A 26217-nucleotide genomic window follows, 5' to 3' on the forward strand; every position below is an offset into this window, starting at 1 on the left:
TTCTAGAGAACATATAGCCAGAATCTGTAAGAAGATTCTTAGAGCTAGGCTTCAGATTAGAAACAGAATGTTGAGGGTATGTGTAACCACTGAAGGCTTTGAACCTGAAGAATCTAGTTTTTGAAACCAAATCTGACTTGACTACAGTTTCCTTATCTCTTCTTTTCTTTTTTCTTTTCTTCTCTTTTTTTCTCTTCTTATGAAAATACAAGAGCAAACAAAACTGATTATATCCCTACTGTCATGGAATGAAGAGAGACAATAAGATAAATACTAAAATAGATAATTTAATAGATGTTGATTAAGTTTAAAGGGGAAAGTAAGTTAGGGACAGAAGTAAGGAGTAGCTGGTGGGTGGTCAGGAAAAGCTTTATTGGGAAGGTGGTATTTAAACAGAAAACAAAACAAAACTTGTCCTTCATTTTTCCTATTGCATTAATGCTTCCTCCCTCCAATGTGGTTTGGGATTATTACAAACAAAATCTTATATTTCTTTTAGAGTTATTTTTCCCTTTGGACTTTTATTTTTTTTATTTGAGGCACATGCATATTACCTTCAACCTACCATATTTTTATATATAAGCTTATGTAATGCTTTTATAACTGTTCAAACAAATTTGATTTTATTTTGATGTAAGAAGTTTAAAGTTCATCCACTATGGTGTAGGGGAAAAAAATGAATCTACAACAGATTTAATGTGGTTCCATTTCATCCCAGCTTTTTATCAAGAATAATCTCTCTTCTTTATTGGGTTTTTTGGTCACATTCACCTAGGTTTTACATGACAAACACAGATCTCTGAATTTCTAGACCTTTTGATTCTTCTAGTTTCATATCTTTTCTTCTATAGAAATCTTGAATTTAGTTTTTCATCAGAACACCATGGAAGACGATAAGAAATCTAAGAAATGTTAACAAATAACAACACTTATGATTCAGACAATGTAGAAAGTTTTCGTTAAATATTGTCACTATTCTCAATGTTCCTTGATTTACAGATTAGCTACTAAATTATCTATAGGTAAATGGAATATTAGTTCTCTTCTTACTTCTGTTTCCATTTATTCTTCTTTCTTTTTTTGGAATTAGATTATTAAAAAAAGATTGAATGGGTACAGTTATAACTCTTAAATCTTTTAAAAATAAAAACTTTAGGGGCGCCCAGGTCGTTCAGTCAGTTAAGTGTCCAACTCTTGGTTTTGGCTCAGGTCATCATCTCACAGTTCACGGGTTCAGGCCTCGCATTGGGCTCTGTGCTGACAGCATGGAGCCTACTTGAGACTCTCTCTCTCCCTCTCTCTGTATCTTTGCTGCTTGCATGCTCTTTCTCTCCCCTCCTTCCTCAAAATAAATAAGTAAATGAATAAACAAACATTTTTTAACAAAATGAAAACTATAAACTCTCCAATGATATGAAACATTTAACAAAGTTTATTTTGGTGCAACTTGATATCCACCAATGCCATTTTAATTGGGACAGCTGGCATTTGTTCTTTCCAGTAGTTGGGGAAGATAGAAAACCAGTACATGATTCCCAAGAGTCTTAATAGGGAAATAATGGGGTTGTGCATTTTGTCCAAGACTCCTACTCTATGGAAACAACAAGTGGTCTGTATGGCCTATTCTGGACTTTTGTATTTTAAATATCAATTATCATAAATGTAGGTATGGGTAGAAGAAATAAGAAAGGGTTCATATAGAGGTAAAACACTGACATATTATTTTGGTCTTAGAATGTCAAAATAATGAAAAATGTATTGTGAATTTCTGAAAGCTTATGTAAAAAATGATCATCCATTAGCATCTGATGTGGTGGTTTGCTGCCCATAAGGCAGATACACCTACTACTCAAGTCTGCGTTGTCAAAAAACTTGGAAAGAATCAGACAATATAATAAAACATCAGCTCTTTCTAAGCATTGTTAAATGTTTGCAAAGTTGGATCAGAATTCACTGCTAATTTCTCCTAGTTAAGTCTTCTTTCAGCCTTTAATGCACTGGGTTAAAGTTATACATATCCATCACTGTAGTTACTGGATTAAAGTCACATGTACCCATCACTGCCACCTTTTTAAGGAAGCATAGTAGAGTTTTTATAAGTAAGGACCCCAAAACCAGACTGCATGGCTTCAAATCTCAGCTCTGACTTAATAGTTGTATTATCCTTGTTTTTTCACTTATAACATGAGGATAATACTGGTATTATCAAATATTATTAGCACAGTGCCTAGCACATAGTAGGACCTGAATGTTGCCTATCATTGCTGTTGTTTCAAAGGTCCATAAACCAGAAATATTATGAAATCCATGGCTTAAAGAATTGTAATAAAAGACAAATGCAATGCCACACATACACTTTTTTAACAAGTTTGTTTATTTTTGAGAGAGAGAGAGAGAAACAGAGAGGTAAACAAAGAGAGAGAGGAGGGGCAGAGAGAGACGGGGACAGAGTACCTGAAGTGGGCTTTGCATTGATAGTGGAGAGCCCGACGTGGAACTTAAACTCAAGAACTGGGAGGTCCAAGTCGGATGCTCAACTGACTGAGCCACCCAGGCATCCCCATATACTTAAAAAAAATCTTTCTCTCAAATATTTACCTATAGTTGAAGTCTCAAATTTTACAGATTATCCTACTAGGCAGATGGAGACACCATTTACTAAAATGGGGGAAATAAAGAAAAGAGTGATATGGGGGAGAGGGAAGCTGTGGGAAGAGTTAAGTTTACAACAAGTGGCATAAAGGTATTATTTGAGGGCGGAGGAATGGATGAGATTACTTAGATAGGGGAGATTAAATAAGAACTCTAAAATCAAGAACATAGTAACTTCAGCATCTAGGAGGCAGGTACAATAGCAGAAATGGCAGGTGCCTGGACAGAGGTCACAAATGGATGAGGACAGCCAGGTATGTGTAGTGTCATGGGTGACAATACTTCTAGAACAAGGGAAGGATCAAAGAGCAAAGCCAGTAATGATTAAGATGGTAACTGAAAAAAATGTTTAATGGATTTGACAATCTGAAGGTTATTGGTGCTCCTAGAAAGAGCAGTTTTGGCTGAGTTCTGCCAGGAAAGCCAGAATGAAGTGGGTGGAATACTGAATTTTGGGTTGCATGTATCATTAAAAAGTTTCGCAGAACTCAGCTATGAAAGAGAGCCAAGAAAAAAAAAAGAGTAAGATGGATGTTAGGTCAAGAGAAAGGGTTTTTGGTTTATTTGATTTTGAGGTTAGTATGATCCAATAAATGATGTTGAAGATTTGAAGGGTGGGAGGAGAATAAATTGAAGACTGAGTCCTTGAGTAAATAAGCCAGACAGGACTTGGTTTGTAAAATCAAAACCAAAGTATAATATGAAGAGAGTGGAGATGTGTGAATATGAGTGTTCTTCTACTGATTTCTATCTTTGTTTTCAAGCACGGCCTTCAGTCATATAGAAAGTGTTGGGCATGGACTGGGTCACTTGTGGATCTTGTGACGACAATTAACAACGAACATTCCTAGTTGTCTGTCAGCCAAAGTGGTGGAGTGTTGCTTAGTAAATAAGGGATGTCATGCTGCAGAGTGGAGAGGGGACTGGTCTGAGGATTAGGATTCCAGGGGCCCTAGTTGGAGATGGACCTCCAAACCAAGGTGTGATCTTGAGCTAAGCATTTGAAACTTTGAACCTCAGCTTTTTTTTTCCTGTAGAAGGAGACTAAGATAGGTCATTTAGAATGGCCAATAAATGATTGGTGTCACTCTGTTTCATTATAGAACATAAAGATGGTCTTCAAAACTGCACGTACATTACAGTCAAAATAATTACATATATACTTATTTTGTGTTTACAGGCTAAACTTTAAAATTTTCTAAATTTTCAATACACCCTTTATAAAATCTGTCCTCAGTTATCTGTGGGATGGATGTTTTTCAGTCTCTTAACAGTTTGTCATTTAGAAATTTAAAAATGATTTTATTACCTTAGTGTTTAATTATAAACATGTTCCCGGGGCATAAAATGTAGAATTAAATACCAAAGTCAATATGAATTTTTGGTACTATAGATGGGGTGCTTTGGGGGAGAAAATAACACTGCTACCTACAAAATGTTCATCAAGGATTTTCTACCTCTTCCTCCTCATTGCTTTAGTGATTTTTAAGTGTGCTTTATAAATATCCAATGACAACACAATCAAAGATGTGCAATGAATCTTTTCTTTCTTCTCTGACAAAAATCTTTGGTCTTAGCTAACTTAGGGTGTGGTAAAAGAAATTTAATTTTAGCCCTGGGGTACCCATTTTCTGTCACACAAAAAAATAAATATACATAAAAGTAATAAGATCTCATAGAAAACAGTGTGGGGAAGAGCTGCCTGATTTTAATTTTCTGAAATGCAAGAGAATGCAATTAACTCTCCGGTTGTGATTAGCCTGTTGAAAGCTGGGTCCCCTCAGCAAATTATAGCACCCACAGCACCCATAATGATGTCATATACTCAGTATTATTTATTTGTCTTCTGATTTATGGCCCTGGAAATAAAGTCATGGGACTTGTGGATTAATAATGAACAGAGCCAAGTTTAAGTTGCTGCTCTATCTCTGCTCTAATTATATGTGTGTCCACTGGACTTCTTTAAAGTGGACACTTGCCAGAGCTAGACCGAAAGCACTTGCCTTGGTAGCAATATTTAAGAGGGTACCAAAACTCAGTGATCAAAATAAATAATACTTGAAAGCAATAGTTAAAAATCAAAACTAATATTTTAAACATCAAAATTGGTTCATGATCAATAAAATGTCAGAATTTTATTTTCTTTTAATTTTATTTTTTTAAGTTTATTTATTTTGAGAGAAACAGAGGGAGCACAAGCAGGGGAGGGGCAGGGAGAGGAGATTTTCAAGCAGGCCCCCACGGTCACTGCAGAGCCTGATGGGGGGCTTGAACCCATGAAACTGTGAGATCATGGCCTGAGCCAAAATCAAGAGTTGGATGCTCAACTGACTGAGCCACCCAGGCACCCCTAAAATGTCAGTATTTTAAATAAAGACAGGACTAATAACAGTTCATCTATACTGAAGTTTGAAACAAAAGGAAAGCTTTGTAATATTGATGCAGTCTTGATTTAAATGTTTGGTAAAAAATCATCATAGATTTTTTTTTGCATTACCTATTTTTTTTCAAAATATTGCATTCATTACTGAGTTTTTAGTGCCCCCTTAAATTCTGCATCCAGGTAAGTCCCTCACTTGCCTCACCCTACTCTTGGCCTTTTAGGCCTTTTAAATTTACCACCAAATAGCTGACACATAGGAAGCATTGTGCTTGTAACTTCTTTCTGTTTTTTAAATTTATTTATTTATTTTGAGAGAGAGACAGACAGAGAGAGAGAGAGAGAGAGAGAGAGAGAGAGAGAAACTCAAGCACGCTCCATACTGTCAGCACAGAGCCCGATGTGGGGTTCCATCTCACGAACCATGAGATCATGACCTGAGCCAAAATCAAGAGTTGGACGCTCAACCTACTGAGCCACCCAGGTGCCCCCCATAACTTGTTTTTGCTGCCACTGAAGCATGGCTCCTTTTGGACACCAACCATCATTTCCCCCACTAAGTTCTCTTCCTTCTCATTTCTGTAAAAGGGTTATTTGTGTACTGCCCTAGACAAATTCTTCTGGATAGAATTCAATACTTCAAACAATCAAAACAACTTACTACATCAGGGGAGATAAAGAATATTTTCAAGGAAAATAAATTCCATTCTTTTTGCTCAAAATTGGGCAAATGGTTGCAAGGAAGGGAGTTGCAAGAAACAGTTTTTCAATAGGAGTAAGTTAGTGAATCTATGTACCTAAACCTAACATGTATAATAGTTATGTCCATTTAATTCTTGGAGCACAAAACAAATGAATGATTGCAATCAAAGAAAAATAAAAAGGCTGTGTCCAACCTCAAATGGTAAGTAAACAATTTTTGAACTCTGAAATATCTCAGAACCAACTCTGTAATACTTCCAATTTGTGAACTACTCTCCGTTTCAGCACTTACTCAAGGCAAAAGTTTACAATGTGTGGGGATTTATGATGAGTGTATCAGTGCCAGTGCTCTAGCTGAACAGACTTAAAGCTCCATAAGGGAAAGAACTATGACTTCTGTTTGCTTATCTTTGTATACATGGCACCCTAAGTACCCCTGTACTATCTATAGGAAGGGATTCACTTCACCATCGGTGGATGGGTATAAAGTACCAACTCAAAGCAATGACATATGGAAAGATTTTCTAGTAAATAAGCCAAGGGTGTGGAAGGGAAACTGGGCTTATATAAGGGGGAGGACTTTGCCAATTCTACTTTGAGATGGGCAAAAGGAGGTTTTCTCAAGAGAAACCCTCTCCTCCTCACTGGTTCACAGAAGATGGATCTGGGAACTGGTACTGACATCCTTGACTTCCTAAGCCTTTTAAACTGATGTAAGGAAATCTTAGATGGATTTCAAGGCCTAGTTTAAGTTATTCCTCACTCATAAAGCCTATGGGATTTATACTGTACTATATCATGTTGCTCTTGATTATATACCATCTTGAATTGCTCAGTGTAGCACATATGGTAACTTTCTATGAACCACCACCACCACAACAACACAGTTCCTTCCATCAAAACAGAGCTATCAAGATATCTGTCAAAATAATGATTCAATAATTCAATGACTATGAGGTGGATAGTGTCCTCTAGATTACTGCAATCTAGAAACTGTACAATACTACATAGTGACTACTGTTCCAATACCATGCTGCTCATTGTTATGTTACACTTCTGTCTTATATTTACAGAGTAAATTTAATTTTATTCTTTCCTTTTTTTTTTAATAGCTAAAATAATTCTCAGGACATAGCAAATATTGAATGAATATTTCCTAGCTGTTAAATTGAAAACTTTCTTTAAAAGAAGAGAAGCCTAATTGTAGAAATACAGGTGGTTTTATTTTGCCTTTTATCTGTTATACACATATATATTTTTAAGAAGGCTTCACACTAAGCATGGAGCCCAATGCAGGGTTTGAACTCATCACCCTGAGATCAAGAACCTGAGCTGAGATCAAGATTGGGTGCTTAACTGGGGCACCTGGGTTGCTCAGTCAGTTAAGCATCTGACTTTGGCTCAGGTCATGATCTCATGGTCTGTGAGTTTGAGTCCCACATCGGGCTCTGTGCTGACAGCTCAGAGCCTGGAGCCTGCTTCATATTCTATGTCTCCCTCTCTCTCTGCCTCTCCCCCATTTGTGCTCTGTCTCTCTCTGTCTGTCTCTCACTCTCTCTCTCAAGAATAAATAAGCATTAATTTTTTTTTTTTAAAAAGAGCTGGATGTTTAACCAACTGAACTACCTAGGCATCCTGGTTCTGTATTTTTAATTATCCTACAAGTATGTCTTATTTTCATCATCAGACAAAAAATGGTTTAAACTTTCCAAAAAGTGAGAACCTAAGTATCTGTGTTATGGCCAAGCATAAGTGACTATACCTTGTCTAATTTGAAGGAAAATACATATTTACAAAAACTTAATATAACACCATATGATATGGGGCATGCAATTTCTTTTTCCTCTCATCAAATAAAATAATCTCTACTATTATGCTACATTTCAATCTCTATGATAAAGTCTACATATGTCATGCAACAAATAAAGTAGCCAGTCTTTCAAATGTTCATGCTAATAGGGTTGCATTCTTATATTTTGACTCCAAATTGATTAAACCAACTGGAAATGCTGATGTTTTTTCTAATCTTACCATAAAATTTAGAAAGTAACCATGTGTTTGGTAGGGTCAACCCGAAATAAAAGATAAATATATATTTCAAAAGAGACGTCTGTTTACATCCAGGATGTTCTTTGTTTTTGTTTTTTAAAAATAATCAGAAACATCAGTTGGTCTCCATTAAAAATGCACTCAGCTAAAATTCACCTTTGTGGGTGTTGGGAGATCAGCAGTGAAATTTAGAAAAGTCACATAGTGAGTAGGGGAATATTACCTAGCTACAGATATTTAAAAAATTCCTTAAATCTACTATCTATCCTGCTTATGGCTTTTTAAAATTGAAATAAAAACCTTGCCCAAATGAAATAGAGAACTTCACTAATCTCCATTCACCAATGATGGCAGAAGCCCCCCATGGGTTATTAAGTCTGAGAGATGTGTGAACAAACATGATAATAAGCAAGTAAAGTGTATCGTAAAATATACTGTGTTCATTTATTGTGACAACTGGGGTGTAATTATACTAGGAAATGCACTGCACTTTAGTCAGTGAAAGTAATAAAATCTGAACACCAGGGGACCTTTCTCTAGTCTGCGCTATTAAACTACTTTTGAGGAGAAGGTGAACAATCTAAAAATATGGGAGGAATGTTCACTTTTATAGATTAGCAAAGTGGGGGTTAGTCAGATTCTCTTGTAGTCTAATAAATAAAATCTCTCTGTTTTTTCCTTGTTACTTGTGGATATATAACCAAAGAATATTTTACTTCATTCCTGGATAATTATAATTCCTAAATTTGTGTGGATTATTTATGCTGTTCATCTCCCTGTCTCCCTCCAATTAGGAAACAGGAAAGAAAAAGAAAAAAAAGCAAAAACCTCCATTGTATTGGAAGTACCTTTATGAAGCTCTAAGAAGAAAGGCAGGAAAAAAAAATTACACAAAGATAAGGAGACAAAGGGACCCCAGAGATGATAATGACGCATGATGACAAGCAGGTGTAATGATTAAACCATCAACGGAGGTCACAAGGAAAGTGAAAGGACTGTGTAATTCTACATTAAGAAACCATGGGCTTCCTAGAGTGAACTGCTATTTGGGAAGTGTAGTTAATTGACTTTTATGACACTTTTTATGAAAATTAAAATGCATATCTTTTACTACCCTAATAGTTTTACTGGTACTGTGAGATTTATGTGCAGTGATATACCACAAAGCATATGCAACAATTCACTAAAGAGCACCAGAGTGGATTACTACCGTTTCCTTTTGTCTTTTGGCAGCTGACAATCAAGATCATAATTACAGGCTTAGAGTCACCTACCAACTCAATGAACAGAACCACGTGGCTCCACATAAAATAAAAGCAATGCTCACATTAAAAACAAAATGAGTGTTATACCAGAGGGGCTTGAAGGGACTGCCTAGGGAAAGCTGGGTATTTTTTTCTGAGCACCAAAGGACTGATATTACTCCATTTACTGGCCCAGAAAGTGGCAGATTCTTTCAAGACCTTTCTGGTTAAACAAGGTTGTCCAATGAAACATGTGCACTGTGAGCTGCTTGGGAGAGAGACCTGGTGAACTCAGACCTCTTTATGGGTAGGCCCACTGCAAATGCTAGATTTTAGAGCCCGTTCCTTCTAATACATTGAAGCACGAAACAAGGATTGGCTTCACTTTGATAAAACTGCCTTGGCCTGCATTTGGCCTGCTAAACCACAGATTACCAAAAGTCCATGTGAGGTGAAAACAGTGATGTCAAGACAGTGAAACTATGCTGAGTTTTTTCAAATTAGGAATTCTAACATACTAAACAAATCATGCCACACATATTCATTCCTCTAAACTTCTCAATTCGTCTAAACTTCACTTTCTAAGAGAAGTCTTCTCTCAGTTACCTAAGTCGATGTAGCCAGTCCCTGGTTCTGCCTAGTTACAGGCTTCTATTAGAGCAGCGCTTCTCACACTTGAATGTACATATGAATGAACTGGCATCTTGTTAAATGCAGATTCTGAATTAGTAGGTGTGTAGCGGGTGGGGAGATCTGTGAGTTTGTATCCCTCATGAGTTTGCAGGTGCTGATGGTCCTCAGACCACAGTATACGAAGTATTAAAGCATTTCTTAAATTGTGATGATCTGTACACATGCCAGCCATTTCTTCTTATCCATGAGCTCTCTGAAAGCAAATGCAAAGGCAGCATGGCAACAGATACCAATTACAGAACGCTGGCCAGTTTGGGGGTACAGTAAGCATCTTACCCTCTATTACCTTCAATTCTCAAAACAACCATGCAAGAATCCTGCAAGATTTGTAACCATGTCCTCATTTTACACATGAAGCAGTTGAGTCTCAGACACATTAATCCACATGGCTGTGGCCCTATAGGTGCCAGGTGGCAGTCAGAATGCAATTCTATTTGCCTCCAAAGTCTGTTATCTTTGCACTGTACCCACAGACTCCTCGTTTATTTCAGTACGCCCAGATCCCAGCAGAGCATTTCATGTTATAGAAGGTGCTCAATACATGTGCTTGGATCTGTGAATATTTTATCTACAGACTGACCTTTGCTCATATTATCCCCCTTGGGTGAAGTAGTGTCCCTGCTTCTCTCTGTCCAGTAAGGTCCACCTCACTCCCATCATTTCCACTTAGCCCATGACTGTGTTTATCCTCTCTTCTAAATTAACATACAACAACTGTTGTTATACAATGAACATTTAAATTACTAGTTATCTCATTAGCAATGCATTTTACCCATTCTAGAATTATTTATTGAGTACACACGAAGTACCAAGTACTGTTTTAAGCACTTGTGATAGGTCACAGAACAAAAGAGACAATTCTCTGGGTCTTGGGAATCATTCTTCCAATGGAAACAGAAACTCTTTTGGTCCAGGGACCCAATCATATCATTTTCCCTACTTCTCACAGTGTTTTGTCCACAGCAAATGCACAATTAATAACAGTCTCAGACTTGGATAATTTACTCTGTAAATATATTCCTAATCCCCAGGAGAGTCCTTAGCACAAGGCCTTTCTATTTTTGCACAAGTGACTCTCAGAAGGTAGAATGATGCTTTCTCATCTCCTACTAGCAGTGCTCCAGGGCAGAAGCAGAGGTATTAAAGCCTCCTACACAGTGTTAAGTATCAGTTGGAGAGACAGGATTCACTAAAGTTAAATCATAGTAGTTTTTAGCAAAAAGAAATTTTCTATTAGGAAGTGTAGCAATGAGAGGTGGACAAGCCAAACTTGTGAAAGGTTAACTTCACCGTCAAAGACGATCCTTTTTCTTCCTGACACACCATGACTTTAGACTACAAACCTGCTATCTTGGAAAAATCACATGCTTATCATTTCATGATTTTTTTTTTGTCAATGACATCTCAAATTTACACTATCTTTAAATAGAGGAAACATGTATTTTCCTGGGTTATTCAGAATGTTCTATATTCTACTTCATAAAAAGCATTACTTTCAAAGTCTGATCATTCACTGAAGGTATACAAAGGTTTTCTCTTTGAAGCTGCAGGGTTTATAAAGTTTTGTAGGCGTACTGGTCACATGATTTACCATGAACCAGTACAGGGTATAGGCCTGCTGAAAAGTGACTTAAAAGGAAGATAGGACTAAATTTGCTCTGTATCAGTTCTTCCTCATCTTTACAATTTGTTATATTGAGGACATCTGAATATATTAATTCATCTTGTGCATCCTCTAAAATATTTGACATGAAAGTAAAGAATGCATGTGAATACTCTCAATTTGACTATTTTATTCAACATTGAGAGACTGCATGATGCAATTTCTGGATGGCAGACCATGGGTTTTATGTGAGATAAGCCTGAATTCTTATTCTAATCAACATGGGAACATGGGCATACTTCTTTACCTTAGATACAGCTTTTGTGAAATAGATGTCAGTATCCTCATTATGGAAGGATGGTAAAATGAGGAATAGAAAAAATCTTATAAAAACTCAGCCCGTAGTAGATGCTCAATTAGTAGTGGTAATCGTGATCTTATTAACAATTATGGACCCCTAATTATAGTACTGTTTTTTAATCACCAAAAAGCACTTATTTAAGTACCATTAGCAATTACATTTAGCATTTAGCATGATCCCTATGCCAGTGAAATCTTCAGCTTAAAACATATTTGATATAAGTAGATATTTGAAAGGAGCTATAAATAAGTAGCAATACCAACATGAAAGAAACAAATAGCTCAAGTCTTTGCCTTGTGTTTCAGGATTAATTCAAAGTTTCCCTTCTCAAAAGAGGAAGACAGCCCATTAATCAGATTTCTTTTTCCAAGTTCTTCTTTTTTATAAGACTTGGCAAGAAAGGTCTTTGGCTAAAATATAGCTTAAGATTAGTGTGGTGAGACTGAACTGTAGGCTACATTTTAGAAGAACCTTAAACGTGAGTAAAAAGAGGTCTAGGGTTGAGGAAAAACAAAGTAAGTATATAGTGACAATGGATCACAGACCCTTGGAACTCTAGGTGCCTTGATGATAAGGTAAATGAAAACTTTTCATTTTATAACAAGGAAACTGAGGCTCACAAAGGAATACTGAGAAGGAATACTGTATCTGGGGGGATTCCTAGTGACCCAAGATCGCATTTATTTAGCAGGTGGTAGGGTAGTTAGAGATGTGGAATGTTTTAGGCAATGAAAAAGGAAGAATGTATTATCTTCCATAAATGGCATTTTTTTTTGAATGGCACTTTTGACAGTGGTTCAGTTGCTGCAAGTTTCTTCCAGAGTCCAATTCTTTCGCAGATAAGAATAATACTTTATTTCCCAATCTATGGCAATTATCAGAGTATTATTCTAAAGAATGTCACAGGATAAGCAGAGAAGGATGTGCACTTGGGTTTAGTCATTGTCTTCATACTGCAGGGGGAATTTTGCCTTGAACTAGATTTTTCACAGCATGAATAGTGTGAATGGGAACTTTTCAAACATTCTTATGATTGCCAGCCAGCTGAGGAGGCTGATAATCAAAATGAAAATTTGTGTTATTTCTTTTAAATCACTATGCCAAAAACATCCAAGATTATATTGAAACTGTTTCATAAATCTTGTTATAATGTTTTACTTACAAAAATTCTTAGGCAGAACTTCCTTTATTTCATTTGATAAAGTATGTATTATCTGGAAAGCATAGAACTAAGAAGATGACCTTAGAGATCATCTAGTCTAACAGTCCTCAAACCCAAGTACGTATCAGAATCACCTAGAGGCTCTCAAAATACCGATTTCTGGGACCCACCCCATACTTTCTAACTTAGGAGGTCTTGAATATGGCAAGAGGCATTCCTAACAATTTCATAGGTTATGTTGACAGGCTGGTCCAGGAATGACAATTTGGGAACTGTGGACAGTCCAGCCCTTTCACTGTATGACCTCCTTTTTGGTTAAGGTAGGCAAATTCAAATGTTCTTGGAAATTATTTTTTAAACTTTTTTCTCAACCCCTCTAACCATCAAGCAATTTCTATTTCTTTAAAAAAATTTTTTAAATGTTTATTTACTTATGAGAGAGAGAGAGAGAGAGAGAGAGAGAGAGCAAGTAGGGGAGGAGCAGAGACACACAATCTGAAGCAGACTTCAGGCTCTGAGCTGTCAGCACAGAGCCCGATGCAAGGCTGGAACTCACAAACCGTGAGATCATGACCCAAGCTGAAGTCAGATGCTTAAATGACTGAGCCACCCAGGCCCCCAAGCAATTTCCATTTCTGATGCTATCAATCTAGACTTGGCAGACCTATTATGATTTAGGTAGCCTTGGAGGTGGAGAATACTCACCATCCTACTAAACTGATTTTAGGCAAATTCATTTAAAATACTGAACCAGAGCAATTAGGCCAATTAAGCCTCTTATAATTGGTACAGTTGTATAGACAAATGCTATCTTTATCATACTTAATATGGAAAAGGTAAAACAACGAGAATATTCTGAATTACATCTATGTAACACCAAATGGGCATTTGGCTCTTCTGGAGCTGTTGCAAAGGCAACATTTAGAGAATTCTTCAAGGACACTGGTGGACTAAATCAGGGCACACAAGTGATAAGCTATTATAAGAGAAATTTTCCCCCAGAGAGCTTATGTTATTGCTAGAAAAATACTCCAATATTGCAAAATCTTATTAAAGCTTAGATAAAAAAGATCAAATAAGCAGTGTAGCATTTCATAATGATGTGATTATTCCTGCAGGTATCAGCTAATTAATGAGAGGGAAGTAAATTGAACAAAAAATAGTTACCTTGAAAGAAACTGAAGTCCCAGAATTTGTTACATTTCATGTAATGTACAATGCCATCTTAAGTGGAATTTGAAGAAAACAGAATGTAATGTTTTTAAATCCCTCTCCCATGGTATGTGAGCATACACACACACTCACCCACATTTCCCCTGACAAATGCACACATCTTTACTCAAAGACTTTCTTTCTAGCTACATGAGACTCTAATTCCACATGGATTTTTACCATCAGGAATAAAGAGAATGAAAAATGCATTTACGGTAACGGGATAAAACATGATACCTTACCCTTGCCAGATGTCATGTAATATATATACACATATATGGTGAGTATTATATACATTATAATATATGGCATTATATATCATATATATGGTGAGTAATATAATATAGTATATTTATATATTACATATAAAAGAATTATAGGGATGGACACAGACATCAGTTAATTTGTAAATTATGGACTTTGGGGGATTATAATATGCCAATGTAGGTTCATCAATTGTAACAAATGTACCAATCTGGTGAATGATGTCAGGGGAGGTGATGTATGTATGCAGAAAGGAGGCATATAGGAAATCTTTGTGCCTTCCCCCTTAATTTTTGTGAATCTAAACAAAGCTGCTCCATAAATATAAAGTCTTTTAAAAATCAGGTAACTAATGAAGGCTTCAAGACACTAATCTTCAAATATTACCCAGCATTTAATATGTGCTAGGCATGTGAGAAATCATACCAAAAATAGAAGACAAGGATGTAAAATATAGCTGGGGAATAAGGGTGTATACACACATAAGCAAACTAAAACCAAAAGCAAACCCCACACCTGTTAGAGACAGTAAACATTTGAAGACTCAGAAGTAGAAGAAATCACCTACTAACTGAAGACTGTCTCACTCTGGGTGAACTTGATTTGAGCTGGATCATCTCCATGGGCTGAATTTTCCTGGGCAGAGTGGCAGTTGAGGAGAACAATCCAGATGAGGGACTCACTCACTGATCAGAGATGATGGCAAAGAGGGCATTCAGTGACTACCCTGATGTGTCTGTAAATATCTGTATTAAAGAGTAAATGCTCGAGCACAGGAGGGATAAAGCATGCTTTAGGGTTGTGTTTGTTGGGCAAGACGGTGGAGAACTTTAAATGATGAATGAGAGAATGCAGAGTTCCAAAGAAATGAATGTCAACAACCTACTGACATCAGAAAAGGGAATATTGGGGTTAGGGAGACTGGAATTTTCAGGTGACCTTAAAAGCACAAATGATAGTTCGTATTAAAGACCTGCTCCATTTGGTTTTACACCAATATAGCCTGCAGGGACTAAGCTAAAAACAAAGTTATCCCCTCATATAGCTCCGAATTCCATAAGACAGGCTGCATTCACAACTCATACAGCAGCCCCTCATACTGCACTCCATAGATTGATTTTAGTTTCATCATTTTTAGAACCTTATGCTTTTATCTTTTGCACTTCAACAACACTGAAAGTGCTTCCAGGTTTTGATTTACAAAATCATTGTCACTGTCAATAAAAGGAACATGCCCAACACACCACAATCCAGTTTAATTACTTCTGTGATGTCTCCTGTGGCTGAGAGGAAATGGTATTTCTCTAACACTTTCATGTTTTTAATTTAGTAAAATGGAGCACTTGCCATGAATAGGACCAAGAAGAGTGGATTCATGATTGAGGTCATGGAAGATGGACCCCATAGTTTTAGCAACCCTGTCTTACTCTGAGGGCGTGATGACTGCAGAAAGCCTGATCCTCGATTCTGGATTCCACCTAGTGAGCATTCAAGTGGAAACACGGCTGGGGTATTTAATGCTGCACGTCATGACCTGACGAAGCTTTGGAGACATATCCAAAGGTCTACTTTTACTCAGGACCATTCCCAAAGTTAGTATTGCCCTGAGCTGCTGGAACCCAGATGAGGCCTTGAAACCTTTCCAACAGGAGAAGCCAAATATCAAAATATACACTGTGCCACTGGAGTGAAGAAACCAAGCAAAATGTATTCTTTATTTTCTGCTACATATTCCATCTGTTTCTCTCCCTAAAGGGTCATATGTTATATATTTATAAGAAGTATTCACACCTACACGAACAGTTTCCTCTGTCCCCGTCAAATGCAGCCTCCTCCTTGCTTGCGACCCATTTTTTTTTTTTAAACATCCTTCTGTATCAGCTCATCCTTTTATGAAACTTGTTTCATTCTGAAATCATTTCAAGTTAAGAAACGCCTTTGTACCTTCCTATCTCACCAAATCCTGGGGAGATTAAGCCTCAGGCTCTACAGGCCGTTTTCTGAGAGATGTGAATTTAGATCATTAGGGTCATTAAAATCATACACTCCATAATACCCAGAGCTAACAGATCATCCTTGTACTTTATGCTCCTGTAGAATGCTACCAGAGAAGTAACAATGTCTAACAGCACTGAGCTGCAGAGGAGACCATAATTCCTCCCCATAAAAGAATCCTACACTTTTTAATTGCAATAGTAAATCTCATTAAAGACACAGAATGCTTTGTTCAGGGCAGGAAAAGGGATCACTGGTAAAGGTACATTTTCTTCACAGTAATATTTTTTTGCTTTATGACCAGAATTATTTCTAAATGCAAGCACAACGTTATTTTTATCATGACCTTTTTCTGGACTCTGCACATTTCCCTTGAGCTTTCTATCCCTTCTTTACAAATACAAGGGGCCCATGGTCTTTACTATTAATCTCATAGTGACTTTTCATGATCTGGGCTTCATGCATTCTCTTGTGTTACCCCCTTGTGTTTTCCAAAAACATTCAAATACTGCGGTGCTAATCTCTGACTTCATTTTTTCTCTGTGTGTGTTCTTTCTGCCTCTACAACTATATATAGAGAAAACTGAGATATAATCAATGTAATGAAACACTCAGTGCACCTTCACTGGTCAGCACAATTCTGAACCTTACCTGCTCATTTCCCATAACATACATTGTCATTCTGATTCAAGCAGAAGAACCTTGGTAAATATTTTGCCTGATTTCATTATCAAAGGTTAAATTATTATCTTTGAGAAACTCAGGCTGTCATAGAAAAATCACAGAAAATCCCCATCTCTCTTTCATAATTGGTACCTTTTTTATAACAGAACTGGAAGTTAATGACAGCATGCACCTCAGACAGCTATGAATTGTTAACCCATCTTTAGAAGCAGCAACTGAACAGTTGAAGGGAGTAGCAGGTTTCCTGCCACAGAATGCTCAAATTTAATATAAGAATCAAGAGTGAGATGAAAATGGGGGAAAAAATCTGCAGTGTTAACTGCCAGTCACTACTAACTTCTATAGGAATTTTGCATCTGGGAAATTTGAACAGCATTTACACTGAATCAACCCCTCTTGGAAAGGAATTGTGGGTACAAATAATAATATGAGCTTGGAGTTAGACCTACATTCATACTTGTCTGTGTAAATTATTAGCCATTTTAGACCAAAGAAGTTATGTAACTGCCCATACCTAAGTCTTTTCATTTGTAAATTGAAAATATTAAGATTTTTTGAAGTTTGAAAAAGTAAGGTTTATAAAATATAAACAGTATGCATATACCTGTTAATTATGTCACTAACATTAAAATACACTGGTGTGATCTACATAAAAGTATTTTGTAGTCCTTATGCACCAGCTACGTATATCCACAGAAACAGAGCATATAAACAACTTGCCTGATCCAACCATTTCCTTCCAAATTCAATCACAATTATATTCTTTTAAAATAAAATATCTAATTCGCAAAGTCTAACTACTTTTGATCTTATATTCTTTTAAAATAAAATATCTATTTTTGCAAAGTCTGAACTACACCTTCTTTATTAAAAATTTTTTTTTCTTAATATTTATTTGTTTTTGAGAGAGACAGAGAGAGAGAGAGAGCGCAAGCGAGGGGCAGAGAGAGAAGGAGACACAGAATCTGAAGCAGGCTCCAGGCTCTGAGCTATTAGCACAGAACCTGACATGGGGCTCGAACTCACAGACCATGAGATCATGACCTGAGCCAAAGTCAGAGGCTCAACTGACTAAGCCACCCAGGTGCCCCTGATACATGTTCTTTAAAAACCTACCCATGACAGTCTCTTCAACAAACGGTACTGGGAAAACTGGATGGCTACATGCAATAGAATGAAACTGGACCACTCTTTTACACCATACACAAAAATAAATGCAAAGTGGATGAAAAACCTAAATGTGAGACAGAAAACCATCAAAATCATAGTGAACACAGGAAGTAACCTCTTTGACCTGAGCCATAGCAACTTCTTACTAGACACGTCTCTGAAGGCAAGGGAAACAAAAGCAAAAATGAAGTATTGGGACCTCATCAAGATAAAAAGTTTCTGTGCAGCAAAGGAAACAATTAACAAAACTAAAAGGCAACCTATGTAATGGGAGAAGATATTTGCAGATGACGTATCTGATAAAGGTTTAGTATCCCAAGTATGTAAAGAACTTATAAAACTCAGCACTCAAAAACCAAATAATCCAGTTAAAAAATGGGCAGAAGCCATGGATAGATATTTTTCCAAAAAAGACATACAGAAGGCTAACAGACACATGAAAAGATGCTCAACATCTCTCATCATCAGGGAAGTATAAATCAAAACTACAATGAGATATCACCTCACACCAGTCAGAATGGCTCAAATTAACAACACAGGAAACAACAGGTGTTGGTGAGGATGTGGAGAAAGGGGAACCCTCTTACCTTTTTGGTGGGAATGCAAACTAGTGCAGCCACTCTGGAAAACAGTTAGAAACAGAACTACCCTATGCTCCAGCAGTTGCATTACTAGGTATTTACCCAAAGGATACAAAAATGCTGATTTGAAGGGATACATGCACCCTGATATTTATAGCAGCATTATCAATAATAGCCAAATTATGGAAAGAGCCGCCCAAATGTTGAATGACTGATGAATGGATAAAGAAGATATACACAATGGAATATTACTTATCCATAAAAAATCAAATCTTGCCATTTGCAACAATGTGGACAGAACTAAAGAGTATTATGCTAAGCGAACTAAGTCAGAGGAAGACAAATACCATAGATTTCACTCATATGTAGAATTTAAGAAACAAAACAAACATAGGGGAAAAAAGGAGCAAACCAAAAAACAGACTCTTAACTATGGAGAAGAAACTGAGGGTTGCTGGAGGGTAGGTGAGTGGGGGGATGTAATAAATGATGCAAGGAGTACATGCATTGTGATGAGCACTGGGTATTGTATGTAAGTGGTGAATCACTAAATTCTACACCTGAAACTGATATCACCTTGCATGTTAACTAACTGGAATTTAAATAAAAATTTGGAGAAAAAAAAAAAAAAAAAAAAAAAAAACAAAAAAAAATTAAAAAAATAAAAACATCCCATGATAATCTGATTCTATAAAGTTGGAGAATTATTTGACATTTTACTCTATTCACATATCTTCTTGATTAATAAATGGCTACTAAATTATTTACTGTTGATACTTATTTAGTATTAAACAGGATTCTGAGAATTCACCATCATTAATCTTTGTTTTGTTCAAAGGGTTTTCAGTGCATCAGTTCTGGGGAGGTAAAAACCATTTTAAAAAAGTAAATCTAAACCTCAAGTTTCAAAAATGCATACCTCAGATTCAGACAGTCTCCCTACCCTATCCTGGACCCTGCATGTGCTGTGTTGCCCTAGCTGGAAAGAAAAGTGAGAAACCTGAGCACAATACACTCCGAGAGAATGAGAAAATTATTCAGATACAGACCCTAGTCATAGAGCTCTTCGAAATTTCATGTAGTAGAAGTTGCAACCACTGTAATCCCTTAAGGATAGTTAACCACGGTGACTGGCGAACCTTCTTTCAATAGAGCCCTAGTCTAGTTGGCCAATGGTAGGATATCACAGTATTAGCCCAGTAATGCAAACATCAAAGACCACCTCTATATTTATATAAGCCCAGCACTGATGAGCAATGACATCAGAGCCAAGGGAAAGCCTACCCAGTCAGAACACTAAGTGAGCCAGAAAAATTACAGAGCACCAGCAGTAGGAAAAATTCACCTGGGCCTTCCTTCTTGACTTCTGGTGTAAAACTGACACCATTTACAAAAAGTAAAGAGCTATTCAGAGTCATGAATCATTTACCTGCTCAACAATACAGGGTACTAATCTGGATCATTCAAATACAATAATGTTCTATACCACTGTTTTGGGGGTTTTCTCCCCACTTGATTTTCTTATGCAGATAAAGCTTAATAATGTCATTTCACTGCTCAATTGTAATACGAAAAGACCAATGTCTTTTAGGTATTTACTTTTATGATGTCTATTACCAACAAGAACAAAGATACATTTATATGACATAGAAGACAATATTTCTATTTTAAAGTACGTTTCTCTGTCATATATGATGCTTTCCTTTCTGTTTTTTATTGCATTTTCTGATCAGCGTGAACAATATCTTAATTCATTTGGTTTAATCTAAGATAAGTCTGACCCTGTTTCCCCATAGATAATTTTTCTATGGCATTATCTGTAAATACTGCTTATGCATTGCTTTAAACAACTTAAAGGATGCCATGTAGAAATGCTTGAATGATCCAAGGTCAGTAAGATTCACCATACAGTGAGGATCTGGTTGTGGACAGAGCTAATTGCTAAATTTTATTCATCCCTAAATGGTACTGGCAACAAATCAGCTCACAGCTTAATACTACTGGCAGCTCTAAATGGGACAGAAACAATGTGACTTTGATCCAGCTATTTTTATATGTGTTATGATTCACTTCCAGTAGATATGATATTGATGCTCAAATACTGGATATTGGATTCTCTTGACAAACAACAAAAAAAGTGAGAAACAAAGCTGAAGGTATTTTTAAATGTCATGGTAACAAGTCACAGTCAAATCTAGTTTCAGTGAACATTTCTAATTCTCATACAAAAGATATAATAAATTCCTATCAGAAAGATTTTCTTCTGGCAAATTTAGAATTCTGAAAATAGTCTTCTAATGGCAGAGACCATACCCTCCTAGCACCAAAATAATAGCACTATGATGTATTATTCCCTTATGGTAACAGACACCATTGAAGCTGAAGTGTAATTTAGCACACAATTCTGCACTAATGTAATGTGACAATGTTATTATGTTCACTATTTTCCATGTGATCATAGCCATATTCATCTTCCCCAGTCTGACATTAAATTAGCTAATAAAGTTATATTCTATTCTGTACCACAGGGTGAAAGCAGTGAAAGGATTACTGTATAGCATAAGGGTTTGATGGTGGTATGAATATGTGTGTGTGTGTGTGTGTGTGTGTGTGTGTTTGTGCACAAGCATGAATAGGTGATATGTTGGTTCTATATAGTGACTGTAATGTAAACTCCTGGCAGAGACCTGGCACATAGCAGGCACTCAGTAAGTGGTTACATGGAAGAAAAAGTTGACAAAAAGCTACAATATATGGTACATTAGAAAAATGGTTACTCTAAGATTTCAGAATAGGGGAAAGCTAAGGCTCAGATAGGAGGACTATCAAAGTTTCCATGGGATGAAACAGTTAAGTAGAGATTGAAAATGAAATTATATTTCTTCGAGCAGATATATAGTAAAAGGAATTCATTCCAGGTGGAATGAGAGCATTCCCCAGGAGGATAAATTAGCATAAGCAATGGTGAGGAAATTGGGAAAGTGTAATGTTGTTCAGAAAGCCATAAGTAAGTTAATTGGCAGTAACATGCCATATGGACAAGGTTCTGCAATAGATAAGGATGAAAATGAAAGCTAGGGTCAGACCACAGAGGTTCATGAACTCCAACTCCAAACTGATGAATTTGGAGAGTATTGTTAACTACTGAGTATATATTGGAAATCTTTATGCAAGATTCATGCATCTAGTCAACACAGATGTAGTATGTTGCCATTGTTACCAATTATATGCATTATGATGTATAAAACACCGGGCTTATGAGTGGAAAAAAAAAGAATATTGCCTGGGAAAAGCACGTGGTCTTACAATATAGTCTTACAGGGAGATAAGACCAAACCTAAATAATATAAGGCCAGAAAGTGATGGCTGATAAAATACCATCAACAAAGCACTACAGCAGTCAGAGGAGGAAAAATATTGCCTCTGATTAGGAAAATCAGGAAAAGCTGGTGATATTAAACTAGGGAGAATTGGAATAAAGAACAAAATTAATAAGGAAGCATAGGATGGATTGGAAGAGAAAGGGATAAGAAATGGGAAACTTAACCAGAAAATTACTACAAAAAGCCAAAAAATACAGTATTGATATGGAAGAATCAGGTTGAGCCCACTACACTACACTACCCTACACGTGTACACATAGCAATTACTTTTCTCAATGAGTAGGTCATTTGTGTGGCAATCTTCCAGGGGAAAAAAAGGGTTTCACAAACACATATTTCTTTCAAAGTAGCCTTTGGCATCACTTTGCATAAGTGCCTCTTTTTTGAAAGATTCCTTTAAGTTCATTAATTAGTACGATTTACCCAAGATTATACTTACAAGCTAAAAAGTATTCCCATCTTTCCATTGTTAATTATATCTCCAGGCTAACATAAATAAAATTTTCTAGTTACTTTAACCCATTCTATGAAATTTATCAGAGAGATGATAGTCAGAAGGTCTATTTTGGACACAGTGTGTCTTATTTGTGTTCTTTCCCCCTTTTAAAAGCTTTATTTCTATTTTCCTTTTTTTGTTGTTTTTGTTTGGTTGGTTTTCTGTAGAGTTGAAGGCTGCTGTCACAGAGTTTATGGATAAATACCTAAACTACAGATGGAAATTTCTTTAAGAAATGAAATGTCCTAAATAGCTTTATTTAAAAAAAAAATCAAACTATACAGGAAAGGAGTTTGTTAAAATCCCAGGAATTACATTAATTCTGTTTGTGTAACTCACAGAAAAACAGGGAGATGCAGAAATAATGTTCATTTTGATGAACATAACAATTGAAGAAAATATGGCATGCTACTCTTATTGCCCTATCAATTGCATGTCTTCAAAGTACTTAAAAAAAAAAAAGACAAGAGGCCCCAAATGGAGTCGTTTATGCTAAACCCCACATTCCCAAACCAAGATTTAATTTAATTACAGTTTCAGCCATCCCAGAAACAGAATCTTAATTCAGTCAGTCAGGACTATCCTGATCATCAATATTTAGGTAATCTGCTTCATAGATCCCTGCCATTCCCTAAATAAAGGTAACTTTTCAATAACAAACATGCTTTTTTTTTTCTTTTTTGCCAGTATTACTTCCTTGTCCCTGCTCTCTTCTGCCCACAATTCTTTCATTTTATACAGATCCTTGGAGCTCCTTTCTATCTTCTAGATTGGATGCTGCCCAATTTGAATCTATTTTTCCTTAAATAAACTCTTAAATTTTTTAGGATGCTTCAGTTTACCTTTTAATAAAGGTAATGGTGACTGGTGTTCCTTCTACAAATTAAAGTTGATATGCAAATAAGATTTTCTTTTAAATGTTGATTTATACGTACATATCCTCACCACCAAAACTCCATGCACAAACCAGGAAAGCATTTCACATTTCCAAAAATCCCATTAAGAGGTAATGATTTAATCAAAATGTATGTATTCTGAGAGCCCTCCAAAGTCATTTTAATGCTGATCTGTGCAAGAGGCATATCAGGAGACACATTTATTGAATGACATTTACCTTATTTACAAGAAAATAACAAATAGCCTTATCATTATCATCACCACCACTATCACTCAAGAGCAGCATTCAAATAATTTTCTGTAAAATGATGTGAAGACAGCATGATACTTAGGGTAGGATCTTCATGTTCTGTTAGGAAATGTCTAGCAAATACATAGAGAAAATTATATTCTTCAAATTTAACTGGTATATGAGAATACACAATCTGACACAACCAAATGGCAACTATTTTGTAAAACATGGAAACTAGATTAAGTTTGGCAGAGAAAGTTCTTTAGCAAAATGAAAAACATTTTTATGCAATAAAAGCTATCTCAGCTACCACATGTAGTCATACATCTGTCAGGATCATATTCAGGATTAAAGATTTACCATAATAAAATCATAACAAATTATCAGTCTTCTGGTTGTCCTTGAAAATAAATTTACGTTATCTTCTATGGGGCAGGAGCAAATGCAGGAAGTTATAATTCTGCACACATATGTACATATATTTATCAAAAGTATATAAAAGTTTTATATTTGCTTTGCTTTAGGTACATATAAGTACATAAATTATTCATTGAGTCTTCATTTAAGGTCGTTTATAGAACTCCAAATATGGTTATTTGTGTGTGTGTATGTGTGTGTGTGTGTGTGTGTGTGTGTGCGCAAATGTATGATGGATACATGTTCATTGCTTCAAGTTTGGTGTAATATATGGAAGATGTCACTGGTAGGATGGAGACAAAATACTTCCCCATCTATGGTGGTGTGATATTTACACTTCTCTTCCAAGTACTATTTTACTTTGTAGTAATTGTTTATTATTCCTATACTTAATTTCTGAATAGAAAATCTGAAAATAGCTGCTGAGTTGCACCATATCACTAAACTCAGTTTCAGGGAATATTTTAGTTTGACCTCATCTTCAATATTGCAATACATATGTGTACTGACATAAACAGAGTTTCAAATAGAGAAAGATCAAAGGCAAAAAACTCCAGTCTTTAAATCCATACCCAAGCCCAGCCTTTGCCTACAAGCCCAAATCTTCAATCATCGCATCCCCCATCCATTATCCTAGAGCTTTTTCTTAACTGTCGCTTTATGATATAAATCATTCATTCTATTTTGCAAGCAGGAGCTTTGTCAGAAAAGTTTTCTCAGTATAGTGAAATTTATTGTTTTGTAGAAAATGCTTTTTATCATTTTGATGAAGTGCTGTAAGGCACAATCTAATTGAGAATTAAGAAACAGGACTTCATCCTATATACCGGTTATTCAGTCTTAAAATTCTCACTGAAGTCATACCATTAGATATTCCAAGATATCATGTGAATGCTGCGTTTCTTAGTCATGCTATAAACAATACAATTGTGAGACTAAAGGAAAAAAAAATCCACAGGTGCTTAAAGTATAAGAGAGACCACTTGAAGGACAATGTTTAAACATACTGTTTTTAAAATAAAAGGCAGATACTGCTTTAAGAAGATATAGAAAGAGAAACATAATGAGATGTGTCACCTTTCACGAAAATTACAGCCCTCAACATATAATCTTCTGGAATTAAAGATTATTTAATATAAAGTAGTAAGGAGTCTCTTTCAAAACTAGAAGAGGATTGTCATATGTAGGAAATGAAAAAAAAAAAGATTTTGACAAGGTGACCGTTAGCAATTAAAAAACATTACAGTAAACGCTTACAAACTAAAGGCTCACCAGCATCACAGCATTTAGCTAAAGGCATCCTTGATTAATACTTTATTTTTTTCAAAAATGCCCTTTCTGTAAAACCAACTGCTTCTCATTATGACAGTTTGACTTACACATAATATAAAGACTCACAGTAACTGGAAGCAATGATGACTATCTGAGTCCGTACTCAGAGGGGTACTTACGGTCATTGCAGAGTGGACCACTGAAGGAAGTCATACTACAGTCACAGCTGAAGCCATCCCATTGCTGCAAGCACACACCTTGATTGGAACAGGAGTCCTCTTGGCAGGTTGTGCTGGGTCCTGCAAAAATAATCCAAAAGAAACTTGGGTTCTTTAAAAAAATCCACAAATGTTTTATACATGAGCTAGGTCACATATAGTAGTTGCCAACACCTCAAATTACATGACCAAACCAGTTTTGAAAGTTCTAGTTCACACACCTGAATTAGGAACAGAGAAGCTGTAATATGAAGGTTTTCTGAAGTTTCAAATGTAGAACAAAATACATTATAATAGTAAACTAAACCAACAAATAGTAAAAGCAAGCACATAGCTTCTAGTATGATCATGGTCGCAAGTAATCTCATTCCATCATCAGTAATTCTCTATCACCATTTGTATTTTAGAAAAATGCATGGATCTCCTTAACTTCTGACCAATGAATAGAGACACCATGAGAAATGGAGATTAGAGCTTTATGAAATTGAGATAAGATTGGCAAATAACTGAAGAGAGTTATGCAAAAATGCCCTAGAAGCTTCCAGAAGTT

At 36.1% G+C, this 26217-nt stretch overlaps 1 protein-coding gene across 1 annotated transcript in view; it reads right to left on the minus strand.

The window, feature by feature from the left end:
- The window catches only part of LOC115511232 (neurexin-1-like), a 699173-nt gene that overhangs the window by 519823 nt on the left and 153133 nt on the right, over positions 1-26217 (minus strand). The window contains 1 exon segment of the mRNA XM_030311788.1: positions 25629-25748. Within this exon segment, the coding sequence (XP_030167648.1) occupies positions 25629-25748 (120 nt within the window).

This window comes from Lynx canadensis, chromosome A3, assembly GCF_007474595.2.
Source record: "Lynx canadensis isolate LIC74 chromosome A3, mLynCan4.pri.v2, whole genome shotgun sequence".
In the NCBI taxonomy this organism is placed as follows: domain Eukaryota; kingdom Metazoa; phylum Chordata; class Mammalia; order Carnivora; family Felidae; genus Lynx; species Lynx canadensis.